At 43.4% G+C, this 14,976-nt stretch overlaps 4 protein-coding genes across 4 annotated transcripts; 1 reads left to right on the top strand and 3 right to left on the bottom strand.

The window, feature by feature from the left end:
* Window positions 1-153: 153 nt before the first annotated feature.
* Window positions 154-3,497, bottom strand: Bfra_012179 (putative cell polarity protein; the record flags this gene model as incomplete). Its single annotated transcript, XM_037342498.1, has 3 exons — window positions 154-573; window positions 630-2,336; window positions 2,385-3,497. The coding sequence occupies 3 exons, from the start codon at window positions 3,495-3,497 to the stop codon at window positions 154-156; spliced, it is 3,240 nt and encodes a 1,079-aa protein (XP_037187482.1).
* Window positions 3,498-5,771: 2,274 nt separating this feature from the next.
* Window positions 5,772-6,612, bottom strand: Bfra_012178 (putative protein ssu72 protein; the record flags this gene model as incomplete). Its single annotated transcript, XM_037342497.1, has 2 exons — window positions 5,772-6,426; window positions 6,485-6,612. 2 exons carry the CDS (start codon window positions 6,610-6,612, stop codon window positions 5,772-5,774), a joined length of 783 nt encoding a protein of 260 aa, XP_037187481.1.
* A 2,312-nt stretch (window positions 6,613-8,924) lies between these two features.
* On the top strand, window positions 8,925-10,601 carry Bfra_012177 (putative sh3 domain-containing protein; the record flags this gene model as incomplete). Its single annotated transcript, XM_037342496.1, has 1 exon — window positions 8,925-10,601. The coding sequence occupies one exon, from the start codon at window positions 8,925-8,927 to the stop codon at window positions 10,599-10,601; it is 1,677 nt and encodes a 558-aa protein (XP_037187480.1).
* A 2,253-nt stretch (window positions 10,602-12,854) lies between these two features.
* Bfra_012176 (putative pyrazinamidase nicotinamidase protein) lies at window positions 12,855-13,614 on the bottom strand (the record flags this gene model as incomplete). Its single annotated transcript, XM_037342495.1, has 2 exons — window positions 12,855-13,475; window positions 13,546-13,614. The coding sequence occupies 2 exons, from the start codon at window positions 13,612-13,614 to the stop codon at window positions 12,855-12,857; spliced, it is 690 nt and encodes a 229-aa protein (XP_037187479.1).
* Window positions 13,615-14,976: the final 1,362 nt, after the last annotated feature.

Raw genomic sequence — 14,976 nt, 5'->3', positions numbered from 1 at the left:
CAACAGAAATTGGGAACAGAGCGTCAAACGAAATAGACCATCCATAGCTATGCAAAAATGAAGCAGACAGCAAAAAGACTGAACAAACGACGATATGTGGGTGGTCCTTGCATGAAGAGGTGCCCGGGAACCCATTAATAACTGGACGAATCATTATGAAAAGTCGTCATCTCCACCACCTTCCCCATCAAGGACATCAACTCTTAAGACCAATTCTTTGGTTTCTCGGGCAATTTCGAACGCGATAGGTGGTAGGCTTTGGTTCCAAGCTCGCCATTCTGCATCACCTTCGTCATCTTCTCTTCCCTCAATTGCAATTTCTCTGCCCTCTTCGCCTGCAGCCATGATTTTCTCTCTGCACCCAGAAAGTTTTGTCAAGACTGGTTGACATTGTGAGCGGAGTGCTGGATTGTTAACCATGGCTTCCTCAGTAGAAGCAACAACTTCACCAACGACACTGGCAATTGCATCAATCTGGGTTGAAATAGCATTTATGCCGCCTTCTGAACGAATGGAAGAGACTAGTGACTGAATGTTCTGGACTAAGAGCGCCGTTTGATCTTCTAGATATATCTGCGAAGAATATTATTAGCATAAGCAATTCCCTGGGGGATAATTTAGTTCCATACCTTGAGATCTTCAATATCACTATCTTGCGATCTGAGGCCAAATCCTGCCCCCATTGAAGCTGGCAGGGGACTTGGAGGACCACTTGGGGGGCCTCGGGGCGCTTGTAGCGCCAATGGAAGTGGCTTCGCGCTCCCATTAAGAGGCTCGGCGCCATTAGTCATTGGACTCAAAGAATTTTCTCTAGGACTAGGTTCAGGTGCATTTAATATGTCTTTTACAGAACTTGTGGGAATGACGATTGACTCGCGAGGAGAATTGATAGGACTGTACATAGACGAATTGGTGCTAGCACGATTATTTCCGAGACCAAGGAATGGGCCAGGGACGTAGTCATCGAAGCTTTCCCTCGGTAAGTCCTCGCTTTGCCTGTCGAAATTGTCTAAACTTTGACGTGGCGAATCTATGCTTTGCTTGCTATTATTCTTTAGAGGTTGAACATTCTCTATTGGTGGTTGAGGGGCTTCTTGCTGTGGTGGAACATTCTCTTGCTTGACTTCACGCGATGCAAAGAATCCAAAGATGCCTCCAGTAGCAGGTTTAGTTGTTGCAGGCTTGGGTTCAGTTGTTGTTGCAGACTTAGATGAGAAAAGTCCTCCAATGGTAGAGGGTTGAATTGATACAGGCGCAGGTGCTACTACGTCGTTTGAGAGTAAAGTACCATCACCATTGTCTTCTAGCTCTCCTGCGGGAGTAGGTCTGATCTTTACCGTCCGGACAAGCTCGACTACCGCCGTGGTAAGGTGGGAAGCGGCTGCATCCAGTAATGAAACAGGCGAGAGTCCCTTGGCCCCAGCAAAATTCTTGGATGCGGTGATCAGATTATTCGCTGTCGCCGAGAGTCTAGACTTAAGCTTGACCTGCTTCTGGGCTAATTCTGCACTACTTTGTGGTGCTTGATCGATATCTTGAGAGATTTGTCGCACATTGATAACTACATTCTTCATGTATTCAATGACCTTTTCAGGGTCGCTGGAGCGTGCAGTCTGTAAAAGCTCATCAATCGAAAGTTGAAACTTAGTAATGTGAACATCCTTGATAAGACCGTTCTCTGCTGTAAATCCAGTGTCTTTTGCATACTTGGCTGCATCTTGTATCGAGAGGCCAATTGAAGATGCTCTTAGGGTGCGCAGCTGCGTCTTTGTTTTCGCATATCGATTTCTCCATTCTTTAACTTCATCCTCTAATTTGTTTACCATGGTCTCAAGTTGCTCCTCGCGTTCATAAGATGCAGTGCTTCGTTCGGACAACATCCTCATTTCGCGAAGGAACTCCTGAGCTTCACTTCGAACGTCCTCGGTGATTTCTTGTTGCTCTCTCAGCTCAGCTCTGAGCTCTTCGTTTTCCCGTTCCAGATCTGCATCTCCGGATCCTATACCTTTACCAGCGTCTACAAGAGCAATTTGAAGCTCTTCAATCTGAGACTTTAGCTCTCTATCCGAATTTGCTTGTGAGTCCCGTGCTCGGTCAATCTCTGATTGTAGAGTGTCGTTAAGATTTTGCGCATCTGCAAGCTTGTTTTCAAGATCTATTCTAAGGTCTTCCCACTCCTTTCTATCCGCATCTGCCGATGCATCCCTTCCCCTTTGCTGGTCCATAACAATATTAAGTTCATCGTCCTTTCGTTTCAAGTCATCTTCCATAGAATCAAGTCGTTCTTGAAGCTCTGCAATTTGGGATTGGTAATCATCGATAAGTTTCTTATCGATCTGCGAAGTTAGAATAGAGTTAGAAAGATAAGTAGGCACTGATCTTACCTCTGAACCCCCCATGCTTTTCTTACTCTCTCGATCTCTTGCAGCTCCCTCCAATCCGAAAGCATCCCCATCATCATCATCATTATCTTCAGGCCCGCTCTCATCATCTTCAACCATGGTACTTTTGTTCGGTACAATCGTGTTACTTTGAAAGGTTTTGGGTGTCGGTCGGCCGTAATCATTAGGTGGTATACCAGGCGAAGGTGGGATACCCAAACTACCATTTGGACCATTTGGCGGCGCCATCCTTGACCCATTGCGTGATTCGCTTCTCTCACTTCTCCTTTCGCTTCTTATTGAATAGGGACCTATAGAGCTAGCGTCTGAAGGTCGGCGCATACGGCTTGGGCCTCTCGGTGGCATATCCACAGGTGTGCCATTCCCACTCCTGCTTGGAGGTCCTCTTGTAGATACGGGACTACCCATGCGACTTCTATCACTAGCAGTGAATTGCGGAAACCTTCGCTCCAATTCATAGAATACATCTGTAGCTAAATCTCTAAACCTGGGCGGTGGCAGCGTAGATAACTTCTGGCGGGCCTGATTTCGTTTCGGGTGGAACGTGTTTTTCGGCAACAAGTACGGCGGAGGTCCTTGATCATTTCTCTGTCCATTGGGAGTCCTTCTCCCTGCCTGCTGCCTTCGTAAAAGTTCATCAAAGACATCGGTACTAAGTTCCTGGAATTGAACAGGAGACAATCGTAGCAACTTGTCTCGCGCTCTGTTGGGTCTAGGATTCCCCTTCTCATCTCTCAATGACGCTGCCAGGTATCGTTTCAATGAGACGTAGTGCTCTGATAGTAAGGCCTCGAATTGTTCATCTTTCTTGTCCTGCCCACTTTCGCTTCCTGCGTATAAACCTGTGCCAATGCTTGAACGGCCGATGGAGCTTGGAGGAGATGGATTGCCAGGGCTGCCACCAGAAGGACCTCTAGGTGGGAAATCTCCCCCATTCATTGTACCGTTTGATCCGCTCGATATCGGCGGTGAAGCAAGTTGTCCGCGATTCATCGGGTAGGGCGAATCGTTATCGTCTTGATATTTTTCAATTCCTGACCATTCGTTGTTGCTTCCTATTGAAACTGGTGACAAAGGTCCATTGCGATTGTTCATCGTAAAGTCGCGGTTATGAATGGAATGAGCAACCCTTTGGACTCGGAGAATAGATCAGCGCAACCCTTCGATTATTGAAAAACAAGAGCGAGACACTTCGAAAGCTTAATAGCTGACGGTTAAGGTGCGAGAGAATGATATATCGTGTTATGTGATCAACACATGCGATGCGGATAATTTCAGGCTGGAACAACTCAATAGTCTCCTTGAAACGAAGTGAATTGACAAGGTCGTTCGGTCAAAGCGAGATAGCGAAGCTGAAGGATTGGAAAATCGGGGCAATTAGAATGGTGGTATTTTGAGGAATGAATTCGTCTTGGAGTGGTAAGGACTGTGTAACTGAATTGTTGTACAGCGACAATGAATTTACCTTGAGCAGGTAGGTAGGTAGGTAGGTAGGTAGGTAGATGAGGAGAACAAATAAACTGTAATATGACGTTTCTACAATTTATTCTAGAAATCGTAATTCATAGTTTAATTTTTGAGAGGAGAACAGAGAATTTTGTTTGTGCGTAAGAAAGTCAGTACCGTTCCAATTCCAATGCAGAAAGTAAAGTGGTGGATGGATGGATGGATGGATGGATGGATGGATGGATAGCTGGCTGGCAGGTAGGCTGGATGGATGGATGGATGGATGGCTGTTTGTCTTGATGCAGGTGATAGCTCAATTCCAAGTAATTTCGAATATATCCTGGGGATTATTATTTTTCTCCAGTTGTCCCGCCAGTCAATCAAAATAGGTCCAAAGTCTCAAAAGATACTTTTCTCTCCTGAATCTTGGGTTCACCAGGTTCACCAGGTTCACTTTCGCGTTTAGGCTAGTGGTAGCTGCCTTTTACGGAATTGAATGTGGTTGGTTTGTTTCCCAGGAACGCCCGTCGCCCAGCTTCCAGGGGATTTATTAGATTGGGTCGTGGGCGGGTATTGATGTGGAAAAGAAGGCCGACAAAGATTCCATACCTGTGTGGTCGATCGATAAGGAAATGGCTTGAAATTAGGGGAAATTGAGTTTTTGGATATTGATCAAGTTTGTTCGAGTTTGTTCGAGTTTGTTCAATATGTGGAAAGCTTGAAGTGGTATAGGAGAATGATTTGTAACTCGGATGTACAGATTACATGTGTAGGTAATGTGTAGGTAAAATTTCCATATTCCATTATGCTAAAAACAACATTTCCCATCTTCTCCCAGGGCGTAAATGTACGAATTATGTCATGGAAACGGTGATACAAGACAATTCAAGGCGAAACAGAAATTCTGGGCAAAAGGAATATCCCCAACTTCCCGCTCTGCACTTCAGCTCGTCTCCCCTCGATGGTTCAGACCATGTTGACTCAGAGTACTGAGTAGCTACCTAGTAGATATACTCGAGTGTCCGATTGTACGATTGTACGATTATACGAGCATACGAGATAGATAAGTCTTCATCACCTCAAAATCATCATAAATCATCAACCTCGCCTTGAGATTCTATTGTAAGAGGACCTAGGAATCCGTCCTTCCACTTTCATCATTCCTCATTTCCTTCGCCAGCTCGAGCGATCACGAGCAAGGGGAACCCGCCATACGCGGCTTCTCCTTGGTCAATCCACGCAGTACCGCACCTTGTGGTTCGGATTTACTTCATTTGTGCACGTGTGCATGTACAGCTTTTGCTTTTGGTACCTAGGTTGCTAGGTATTCTCGATAATTGGAACAATAATGAATTCAAGCATTCGTTTACATTACTTTGTATTCCGTATACATAGTACAGACCTACGTATATACAATATCACACATTCATCCCAGTGTTCCCTCCGGTGATTCGACTTCGATTAATCCGAGTTCCAATCTTATAGAATAGAGTCCTTTTCTGCTTCTAGATTTGTCCCTTCTTCCATAAGTTCTAGACTATGGAGTAGAACTTTGTGAACTTCGTTAGCCCTTTTGACCTTTTCAGTCATTGGCCCCCATACTCATCAATCTAATCCCAGCATATCAATTTCCTTGGCCCGTCTCTTTATTTCCCTTTAAGAACTGTTCAAGCACAGCCATGTTCTACTTATTAATTTCAACGGGTTCTGGGTCACCGGTCATTAGTATGTGAGTAGGTGTCATGCTAGGTACGAATCTGAACAATGCATTATGCGATTGCGAGTGATATCAAGTGTTTCATTCCTCTATCTTTCTTTCTAAGAAGACGCTCATTCATATCAGATCCCCGCCCTGAACGCCACAAGAAATGGGTATACCCTCGTAATCTCAACGCCACTATAAGAAAATCGTAATGCAACTGTTCAAAACCATGCTAATGTCCATACTGCTGGTAGATTTGGCCATCTTTCCTGCCACTCTCCGATTATTTCCGGCACTCTTTCATCAAAACCGGCCCTGCTATGAGCACTACCACTGTCGAATCCGGTAGGATTAAGTTCCCTTTCCTCGGCAGCAGCTTTGTTGAGGGAATCGGCAAGGTCAAGAATTCCCCTGCCGCCGACTAGAGCCTCTTCATGATTATCTTTGATATCAACATTGATGACATGCACTGGACGATTTAATGGGGAGCCACGATTGAGGAGGTCATCCACGACAGCATCCCAGCATCTTTCTTCACAGGTAATAACAACGTCAACGACACCTCCTTCTACTCCTTCGGCACCTTGATCTGTATTGTGTTGTAGTCTTGGAACACCGACTTGCCAATCTTGCCATCTCTCTGGCCCCCATTTTACTGATCTATTCCGCCCAAGCATATTCAAAATACCATTCGCGCGATAGAGACGCGGATCTTTAGATTCGAGTTCTTTATACATGCTATCATACGACGTCTTGTTGAATTGGTAGACATTAGGTTGTGTTATGGAAGGTCCTGGTAATCTAACTAAAGAACCTGTTCCAAATGATATTACAGGGTAGTGAGCAGCAGCGAGACGTAGGTGTGATTCCATGGATCTGTGAGAGGACCATGTTAGATACAAACTAGAAGAAATATGAGATGTGTTCAGTGTACCTATTATTGTTGCTGGCACAAACAGTGCAGAATTTGAGTTTGAAGCCTCCCGAATCTACTCGTTCACCGTTTGACGCGAACTGAGGTGTGCTACCACCATTGGCAGTCGATACTGGAGCTTGAGACATGATTCTTGAGGAATTGTAGTTGTTGTAAAGTTATTGCAATCTAGATATTTGCGGGGACAGAAGAAGTTCGGGCACTTTTCGTCTCGACACGGGGTTCAAACTTCCAATGGTACCGAATTCAAGTTGTGGATATTACTGCAGAAGCTATGTTCAAAGTCAGCTACGTGTCAATACACTACAATGTATGTGATCATAAACAGAATTGTTTTGCAGAGCATTCAGATATTGTTAAGTTGCGTAAATAAAAATTGTGTCATCAGTTTTTGATAAGACAGCTCCAATAATAGGAATCATCAGGTTGCTACAGCGGGATGGGGCAGGAAGAAAGAGAGAGAGAAGACCCAGGAAGATATTGGTTCCTTTCAGGATATGGTACATACCAAACATTTCAAGTTCTACTGTAAAGTTTCCAGTAGAGTGAGAATCGCAAGAGACATTGATTCAAGTCAAATCAAGAGAGATGTTGACGATGGTGGTGTTGTATGATTAAAACATGGAAGAGCTTGAAAGCTTATTAATAATGAAGCTAAGAAAATTCTCGGTTAAAAGAGAGAAAGATGAACCAATAATATTGAATTATGCTGAATCGCACTTAGCCTCTTACGGAGAGTAGCACGTACAGCACGTACAAGGTATATATCTAGGTGTCGTAGCATCCAAAAAGATCAACCAACTGAAGAGCACATGCTGATCAACTACTTGCAGCCTGTGGCACCTACGTGCATGTTTACATCAATTTGGTGTTCTCTTCCTAACACATGATTGGCTCTTCTGCAAGTCTGAAACGTTGAAACGGAACTTGGGAAAAAACGATCATTACCTACCCTTTGGTGTTGGTGGGAATTGTAATGGCGTGTTACCGAAATAGAAATAGAAATAGAAATAGAAATGGAAATTGTTCTTAAAGTCATCAACTGAAAAGCCCACTCGACTCAAATTGATCAATCGCATCAACGAGAAACGGACTTTCCAACCCGAAACCGAATAGAGCGCATGTATTTTCATACAAAGTGTCTTGTAAGCCACTCAACTCAAGAACGAAATGGACAGACTGAAAAGAGTGAAGAGTGAAGAGTAAAGAGCGAAGATTGATGAGTGATGAGTGATGAGTGAACACACATGTCTTGAAACTTCTATAGTATTTGCTTCGCCCTTACCTACTTCTCTCTATTATGATCGACCTCCCCATCTTCTTCTAGGTGTTGTACTCCGTTCGACCTGGAGAGTGGGAGAAACGACTTTGTATGACTTATCATTATATCTCTAGCACAAACTTCAAGCTTCTTCTTTTCCTTTCTTTTCTTTTTCCAATTCTTCCGTCTCTCTGCTTTTATAGTCTGGGGTAAATCTATCTGTACATCGTATAACTCTTTTGATTCGCATGTCTGCCTCCCTACCTACCTACGTTGACAGTACCACCGGTTTCCTCCATCTCCCAGTCCATTCATACATCCCAGACTGCTATCTGCATACATTCATTGCCTAATTTCCATGTCAAATACTCGAAGTGTGCGGGGTCCCTTGTCGAAATCCACCCAAGAGAATTTTGAAAAAGGACCTCGAGCCTTGAACCCTCGGCGCTTCGTAGACAACTCACGCAGCTTCAAAGGAACTTCGCCTTAGTCGTTTTGAACTCTAGAGCGTTAATTCAAAGCAAAGCATCCCTTCGGCGCAAAGACTACTCTGTTGATTTGTGAATCTTCAAAGTCAACAGTATCCTGCATTTGCAATCCCAGAGACTCTTTTCTTTTCTCTTTGCTTCATTGTTTCGTTGGAGCCCTGTTGGTTTGTAATTGGATACCTTGAAAGTTGAGGGAAAAGGTCTGACAATACGCACGAGCTTCCTCTGATCTTTTTTAACATTGAATTCGAACTCCAATCAACCTATACGCTCATACAAGTTCACAACCCACCTCAATTATTGACAAGCGCTATCAAGAATTTGACTTTCGTTCTCTCAGTATTTATCCTTTTGCAACTGCGCGCCTGCCGCGCTAGCACCAACTCGTTTGAACGACTATCTACCATTCCTAATACACATCGTCGACGATACCTTTCTCCGTCTCATACTCGACATAATTGAGGCCAACCTCGGGCTTGCTTTAAGCGCTAGGACCATTAGATCCTCCCTTCAATCTCAAATCTTGAACGACAAGTGACTGTCTTTCTGCCAGCCTTCTCACTGCGAAACATAACGGCAAGCTTGCTGGGCAAGTAATTGTTCACATTAGGCCCATTTGTCTGAATCAAAGCATACAATTTTGTCCTCAAAGCGCAGCCTTCAAGCTGATCGCAAATATATTTGCTTCGATATGGCAGCCGTAATTTCTCCAACGTCTCCAGCTACGTCTCCATCACCAGTTAGTTCTCCCTCGTCGAATCCTAACCATCCTTCCCTCCCACCTTTAAACACTTCACCAACCGCAAAGCGACCAAATTTGCAGCGTCCTACATCTCATGCCTCAAAGAATAGATTATCACAATACTCGAATTATTCTGCGCCGTCACGTTCGCGACCTCCTTCACATATCTTTCCGGTCTTTCATTCTAGTCTTTCATACACGACAGTTCGCGATTTCGCATACCCTTCTTTGCATCCTATGCACTATGGACCGCCTCTAGAGCCGTCTCAACCGCCATCGGGCCTCTCGACACCAGCTAGCGAATCGCATAAACGATTGTCAGATCCCCCAACTTCATGGGATAATCGCGGATCTTGGGGACCTGGTCCATGGGGTGGTGATGGATTTATGAAAGGGGAACAATTGGCGCCTATACACTTTGGTGATGGACCTCCATGGAGTGAAGACGAGGATCTACAAAGTCCGGTTGTCGTTAGTTCACGCCACAGGAAGCACAAATCATCAGTGGGAGAATATGGACATTCGCGTGGGAGAGGGCGAACGCCCAGGGATGGAGAGCGCAGAACAAGCATGCTAAGTCAAGAGAACTTTGAGGACGACGGAGGATATTTCGCCGGTGGCAGTGGTGATAATAGCGAAAGATATTATGTCAATCAAGGAGAGGAGGCAGATGGACCTGGTGGAGAATATGTTACATACCCCTCGGAGTTGGCAAGACGCTCAATGCTAGCGCCGTATAATGTTCCAGGTCAACGAGATTCTCACTTCGCTGGCCTTTTGCCCAGTCGCTCATATACGGACGAGAGTGGCCAAGACTACCGCTCGGAGTCTGATGCTTCGAGTACTGCATCATCGCCCGGCATGACTAGACATGATGAATCGAGATATTCTCGCGATTATCAGTTTACAATTGCCTCGCCGGACGAAGAGATGCATGGTAAAGCCGTTGCATTATTTGACTTTGAACGAGAGAATGAAAATGAACTGCCTTTGGTAGAGGGTCAAGTAATTTGGGTCTCATATCGACATGGCCAAGGCTGGCTTGTCGCAGAAGATCCCAAAACACAGGAAAGCGGTTTGGTTCCTGAAGAATATGTTAGGCTACTGAGAGATATTCAAGGAGGCTTAAACAGCTTAACAGGACAAGTTGAGCTTGCTAGTCCCGTGGGAGGTGACTCGGGTACACCTACTCAAGCGGAACACAACCAAGCATTCGGGCACAACCCAAGTTCGAGTAATGGGAGCAATGGGTATCAACAGCCTGTAGTATCTACCTTCTCAACATCCTCTAAAGATTTACACCTATACCCTCAACATCTTCTGGGAACACAGGCTGGTCAAGCTCCACCTCAAGTTATACATTATCATGGGCAACGAGGTGGCAGTCAAGCCAATACGCCTACTATACCTAACTCTCATGAGGGTCTTATAGAAAGACCCAGTAGTCGAGAAGCTACAAATGGGCAGCTTGAAGAGCAGCCGAGTAGTAATACAGCACCTATTGAATCCACTCATTCAGATTCGGAAGTAAAGCTCTCACCATCAGTCGCCGTTCAAAGCCCCGAAAGCCCCGCCGATTCTTCTAATGACACAACAAACGAGACACACGAAACTCCGGCTCGATAACCCAAACATACATTGCTCACGAGTATTATGAATTAGTAGACGAGATGGAATATGAATTTTGGGGTGGGATTCTTCGGATTTGATAGTGATACCAGGTGATTGGATGGATGTGTGTGCCATATATGATACGTTATTATAGGAATTGAATTGAATCGATTGGGAGATTGGGATGGATTTTCTAGATTTTCTAGGAAAGGGAGTGCAAAGGAAAAGGAACTTTCTGATATGTCTTAACTCTGTCTCTGTGATGCTATGGTAGGAGTAGGATGAATTGGGAAATGGAAGGAAGGGAAGGGAATTCATAGGGGTTGCTGGATTAGCATGATATTGATGATGGATGAATGGATGGATGGGGTCTAATGATGCATTTTTTGATAGGAAGAATTATGCTATAACGTTTTTATGTGTTCATGCTTTACGTATCTTTTTGGTCTGTGTGTATTGTATTGTATTGTATTGAGTATGTGGATGAGTCTATATATTCGTATCTTTTAGTATATCCTAATATTGATATATATGTATTCATATTTTGGGGATTTAGGCCAGCGAGAAGAGGAAACGGGGAATAGATATATTACTATGGAAATTGAATACCTACCTAGGTCGTGTTTTTTCTCTCCTCTCGTCTCGAACGCGCAGTGATGCGAATGCGACGTGGTTGTTCGCATCCATGGCTAGTACGAACTTGTAAGTCACGATTTCTTCATGGGTGAGTAGATATAGCTAGATACTCGGTGTGGGTTCTGGAGAAGAAGATCTTGGGCTTTCTTCTGTGTTGGATGATTGGAATTGGTGGAGTGTTGGATCATGGGAATGTCAGATGATTAGATGATTTGGTTTACCTACGACCTTGGACTTGGATGTTTATTGTGGTTGTCTATATACATCTATATATATCTATATGTGTCTATACGTGTGTGTCGGTTGTACTTATTGTGCTTGTTGTAGTCTGATTCAGTGATGTTTTTTGTTTGTTTGGTAGGTAGGTAGGTAGGTATATGACTGGATGAATATACGTTGAATTTATTGCCTTCTTGAGTTTTTTAGACTGTATATAGTTTGTAGGTTGTGTATCTTGGACTTTGGGTGTTGCTTGTTGATTCTTGGAGGGGAGAGGGTGGGTTGCGGCATAGGGGTAGAGATGGATGGATGGATGAATATGTATGGAATCCAAATCGTGGATGAATAATTTGGCTATTAGCTATTAGCCGTATCTATCTACCTTCCTCGGATAGGAGGTCGGTTAATGGAGATGGATACTAATAGAGAGGAGAAGGAGAAGAGAGAGACAACACGAGATAGAGTCTATTCACATACACATATACACATATACACATACAAACACCTAATACATCTCAAAACAGTAAATCAAATTTGCAAAGGTAACAAGTAGATGAACTTTACAAGTGTGTATCAGTAATCCTAATACCCATCTAACATCTGATATAGTATATCTAGCTAGGTAGATAGATAGATAGCTATGATATAACATACAATATATACCTACTCAACTTTTTGATTCTTCTACACGCTGGATTGTGAGTCGCGACCTAGTTCATACTGATATTCGACATGAATCTTGAGATTGAAAGCATTATATAATTTCTGCCAGGTTTCTCTAGAGTCTAGCTACCTAGATATAGATAGATGTGTAGGTAAGAAAGAGAAAGAGAAAGACACTTCCAAATTCCTTTTCTTCTCCCTTGAAGATATCTACATACCCGGTGCATGATATACGTATGCATGTACGAATTGGAATAAGTATATGAATGTAAAAGTGGTATCATCAAGGCCTGGGGGATACCATGTTGTGATGAAGTGAATAAACTGGATGAGCTAAATGTACGGTAAATTTATGACTTCTACATTTCTCATCTTGATCAACATGATGTCATGCCGACAACTTTACAGGGCCTAGGTCATTACCCTTTCACCCCATCACCTGTGAAATTGCATGGAGTGGGAAGAGACATGGAGATCATGATAACATGCGATTCAAGGTTACAGTTTGCAAAGTGGGAGATGATGTTGTGATATCCGGTTGACATTTCTATTATTCTAATTAAATTGAAATGGTATGTTTGCAATACAATGACTTCCCCTTCATAAAGAAGGTTATTGAAGTACGGACATTGTACTCGGTGTCACCACCTGAGATACTTGCATGATTTTGCTTTCAGCACATCTTCGGCACAACCAACAGTCATTGAAAAAAGACCGAATTGTAATTTGACATCCGTGCTAGACCTTCCCTCAGTTGCCTAACCTTCTTACTCGATTGACTTCCTCTCCAATCACACTCACAACTTCGACTCCTTTCAAACCTAACTTCACAGTCTCCCAAGATTTGGGATCAACGGCCCGAGTTCCCTCTTCCAGAATGAAAGTGTTGAAACCTTCCGCCGCGGAATCCTCGGCAGTGCACTTGACACAATAATCGGCAGCTAGACCTACTACATAGACATGGGTGATACCTTCGTCTTGTAGATAGATCGCCAATCCACTATCACTACACCGAGGACTCTTCAAGGGATCGTAAAATGCTGAATACATTTCTACATCAGGATGTTGTCCCTTGAGAATAATTTGGGTAAACTTAGGTGTGTCCAACTCAAATGGGAACTCGGAGCCGAGCGTGTCCTGAATGCAATGAGGTGGCCAGAGACGTGTTTGATAAGTCTCGGAAGGATTGGATGGGTTGATGATCGTGGTAAAATCTGCAAATGGTTGTTTACCTGCATGGTTTGAAGCAAAAGATGTATGGTTTGAAGGATGCCAATCTTTGGTGGCGATCTTAAGGTGAAATGGAAGACTGAGGAGGTTGTTGATGATAGGAATTGTATCTCTACCATTGGTCACAGCTAAAGAACCATTCTGGAGATTTGTCAGTATGAATTGGTGGATGGATGAAAGGGGAGTGGAGTTGATAGGAATTGTAACTTACTGGAGGTAAAAAATCTTCTTGAAGATCTACAACAATTAGAGCAGGCTTGAAAATGGAAGGAGGTGACATGATAAAGTTAGTTGGACTGATATGATGGATAGTTGGTGTTGATTGATCAGATAGTGATTGTTGGTGAAGTAACTATCGATAAAATAGATTAAATTCCCAAAGTTTATTCTTATCCGACAAAGTATGAACCAACTTGTGGTCTGTTTTGATGTTGTATCTGGATGGACTCCAACAATGATAAAAGATTGAACTTTGACATCAACCCCACCAAGAAAACATTGGCATTCACGATGAAAAGGGTTTGATGCCGATACAAAGCAGCAGCATCATGTGATTTGGTTCTTGATGAAAGTTCTTGATGGAAGGAATAGAAAGAAGCTGGAAGGGAATGGAAATACGATATGCGGCATACGTATGCGGTAGAAGGAGAAAGCTTATTTCCGATACGGATAGCTGATGCTGATTTGTCGGGACGGGATATTAGCCAATACTATTATACTATTGGATAAGAACTTCTCATGTCTGCTTGATGAATTGGTCAATGAAAAGAAAGAGACTTGTTCCTGCAGAAAGGAAGTCTCGGACAGGACAGGACAGGACAGGACAGGACAACAGTCGGAACAGCTGTACAGTGTGCAGAGTGATGAGGCCTTTTTGTTTTATACCTGGATCCAGTAGTAGCTCTCAACATACTCGGTATACTTTGGCACTTTAGGATTGACTGGTTTGTGTGGGATGAGAACGATATGTAGACGTGAGAATGTGTGCAAGTAAACAGCCAAACAGCCAAACAGCCAAACAAATGAACAATGTTTGAGGGATGGAAGAACAATATGAAGGATCTGAGAGAAAGAGATTGAATCTTTTCCAAGGGGCAGAAAAAAGTTGAAGTCGGTTGGAGTGGAATTGAAAAAGATTTCTAAAAGATCGACTTTTCTAATTTCCTTTATCACAAACCATGCTTGATGCAAACACTAATCCCTTTCAAGGTTAACTCGCAGATAGTGTCACCGCCTAGCTAATGATTAATTTGATCCCTGATTGACAAGCAAAAAGTCAACAAATATATCACGCTTCCTTTCCACTATGGAGTCCCTTCTTCTTAAAGCTTAAACTCTCGCGGTGGATTTTTATGTGATAACTATTACTTGACCATTACATGACAATCACGCCCCGTTGTGTCCTTTGATCTCTTTCTCTTGGTCACACAAATCAAGATATCCCACCTCCAGGAGATATCGCGCCACTTCTATCTTTGCTTATATCTCATCTTTTTTTGCTCGGTCTCAACACCAGCACACCACTCCTTTTTTCCTTTTCAAAAGCCATCTCGTCGCCATTCTTGGAGTTGTAGAGACAGATAACTTCAAAAGCACATCGGTAGGTTGTATTCTCTTACAAGCCATGCATTTACTTCAGAAC

The sequence above is a fragment of the Botrytis fragariae genome (assembly GCF_013461495.1).
Source record: "Botrytis fragariae strain BVB16 chromosome Unknown tig00000270, whole genome shotgun sequence".
NCBI classification, from domain to species: domain Eukaryota; kingdom Fungi; phylum Ascomycota; class Leotiomycetes; order Helotiales; family Sclerotiniaceae; genus Botrytis; species Botrytis fragariae.
Note: the sequence above shows the minus strand (reverse complement) of the source record. Positions and strands in the feature narration are given on the sequence as shown.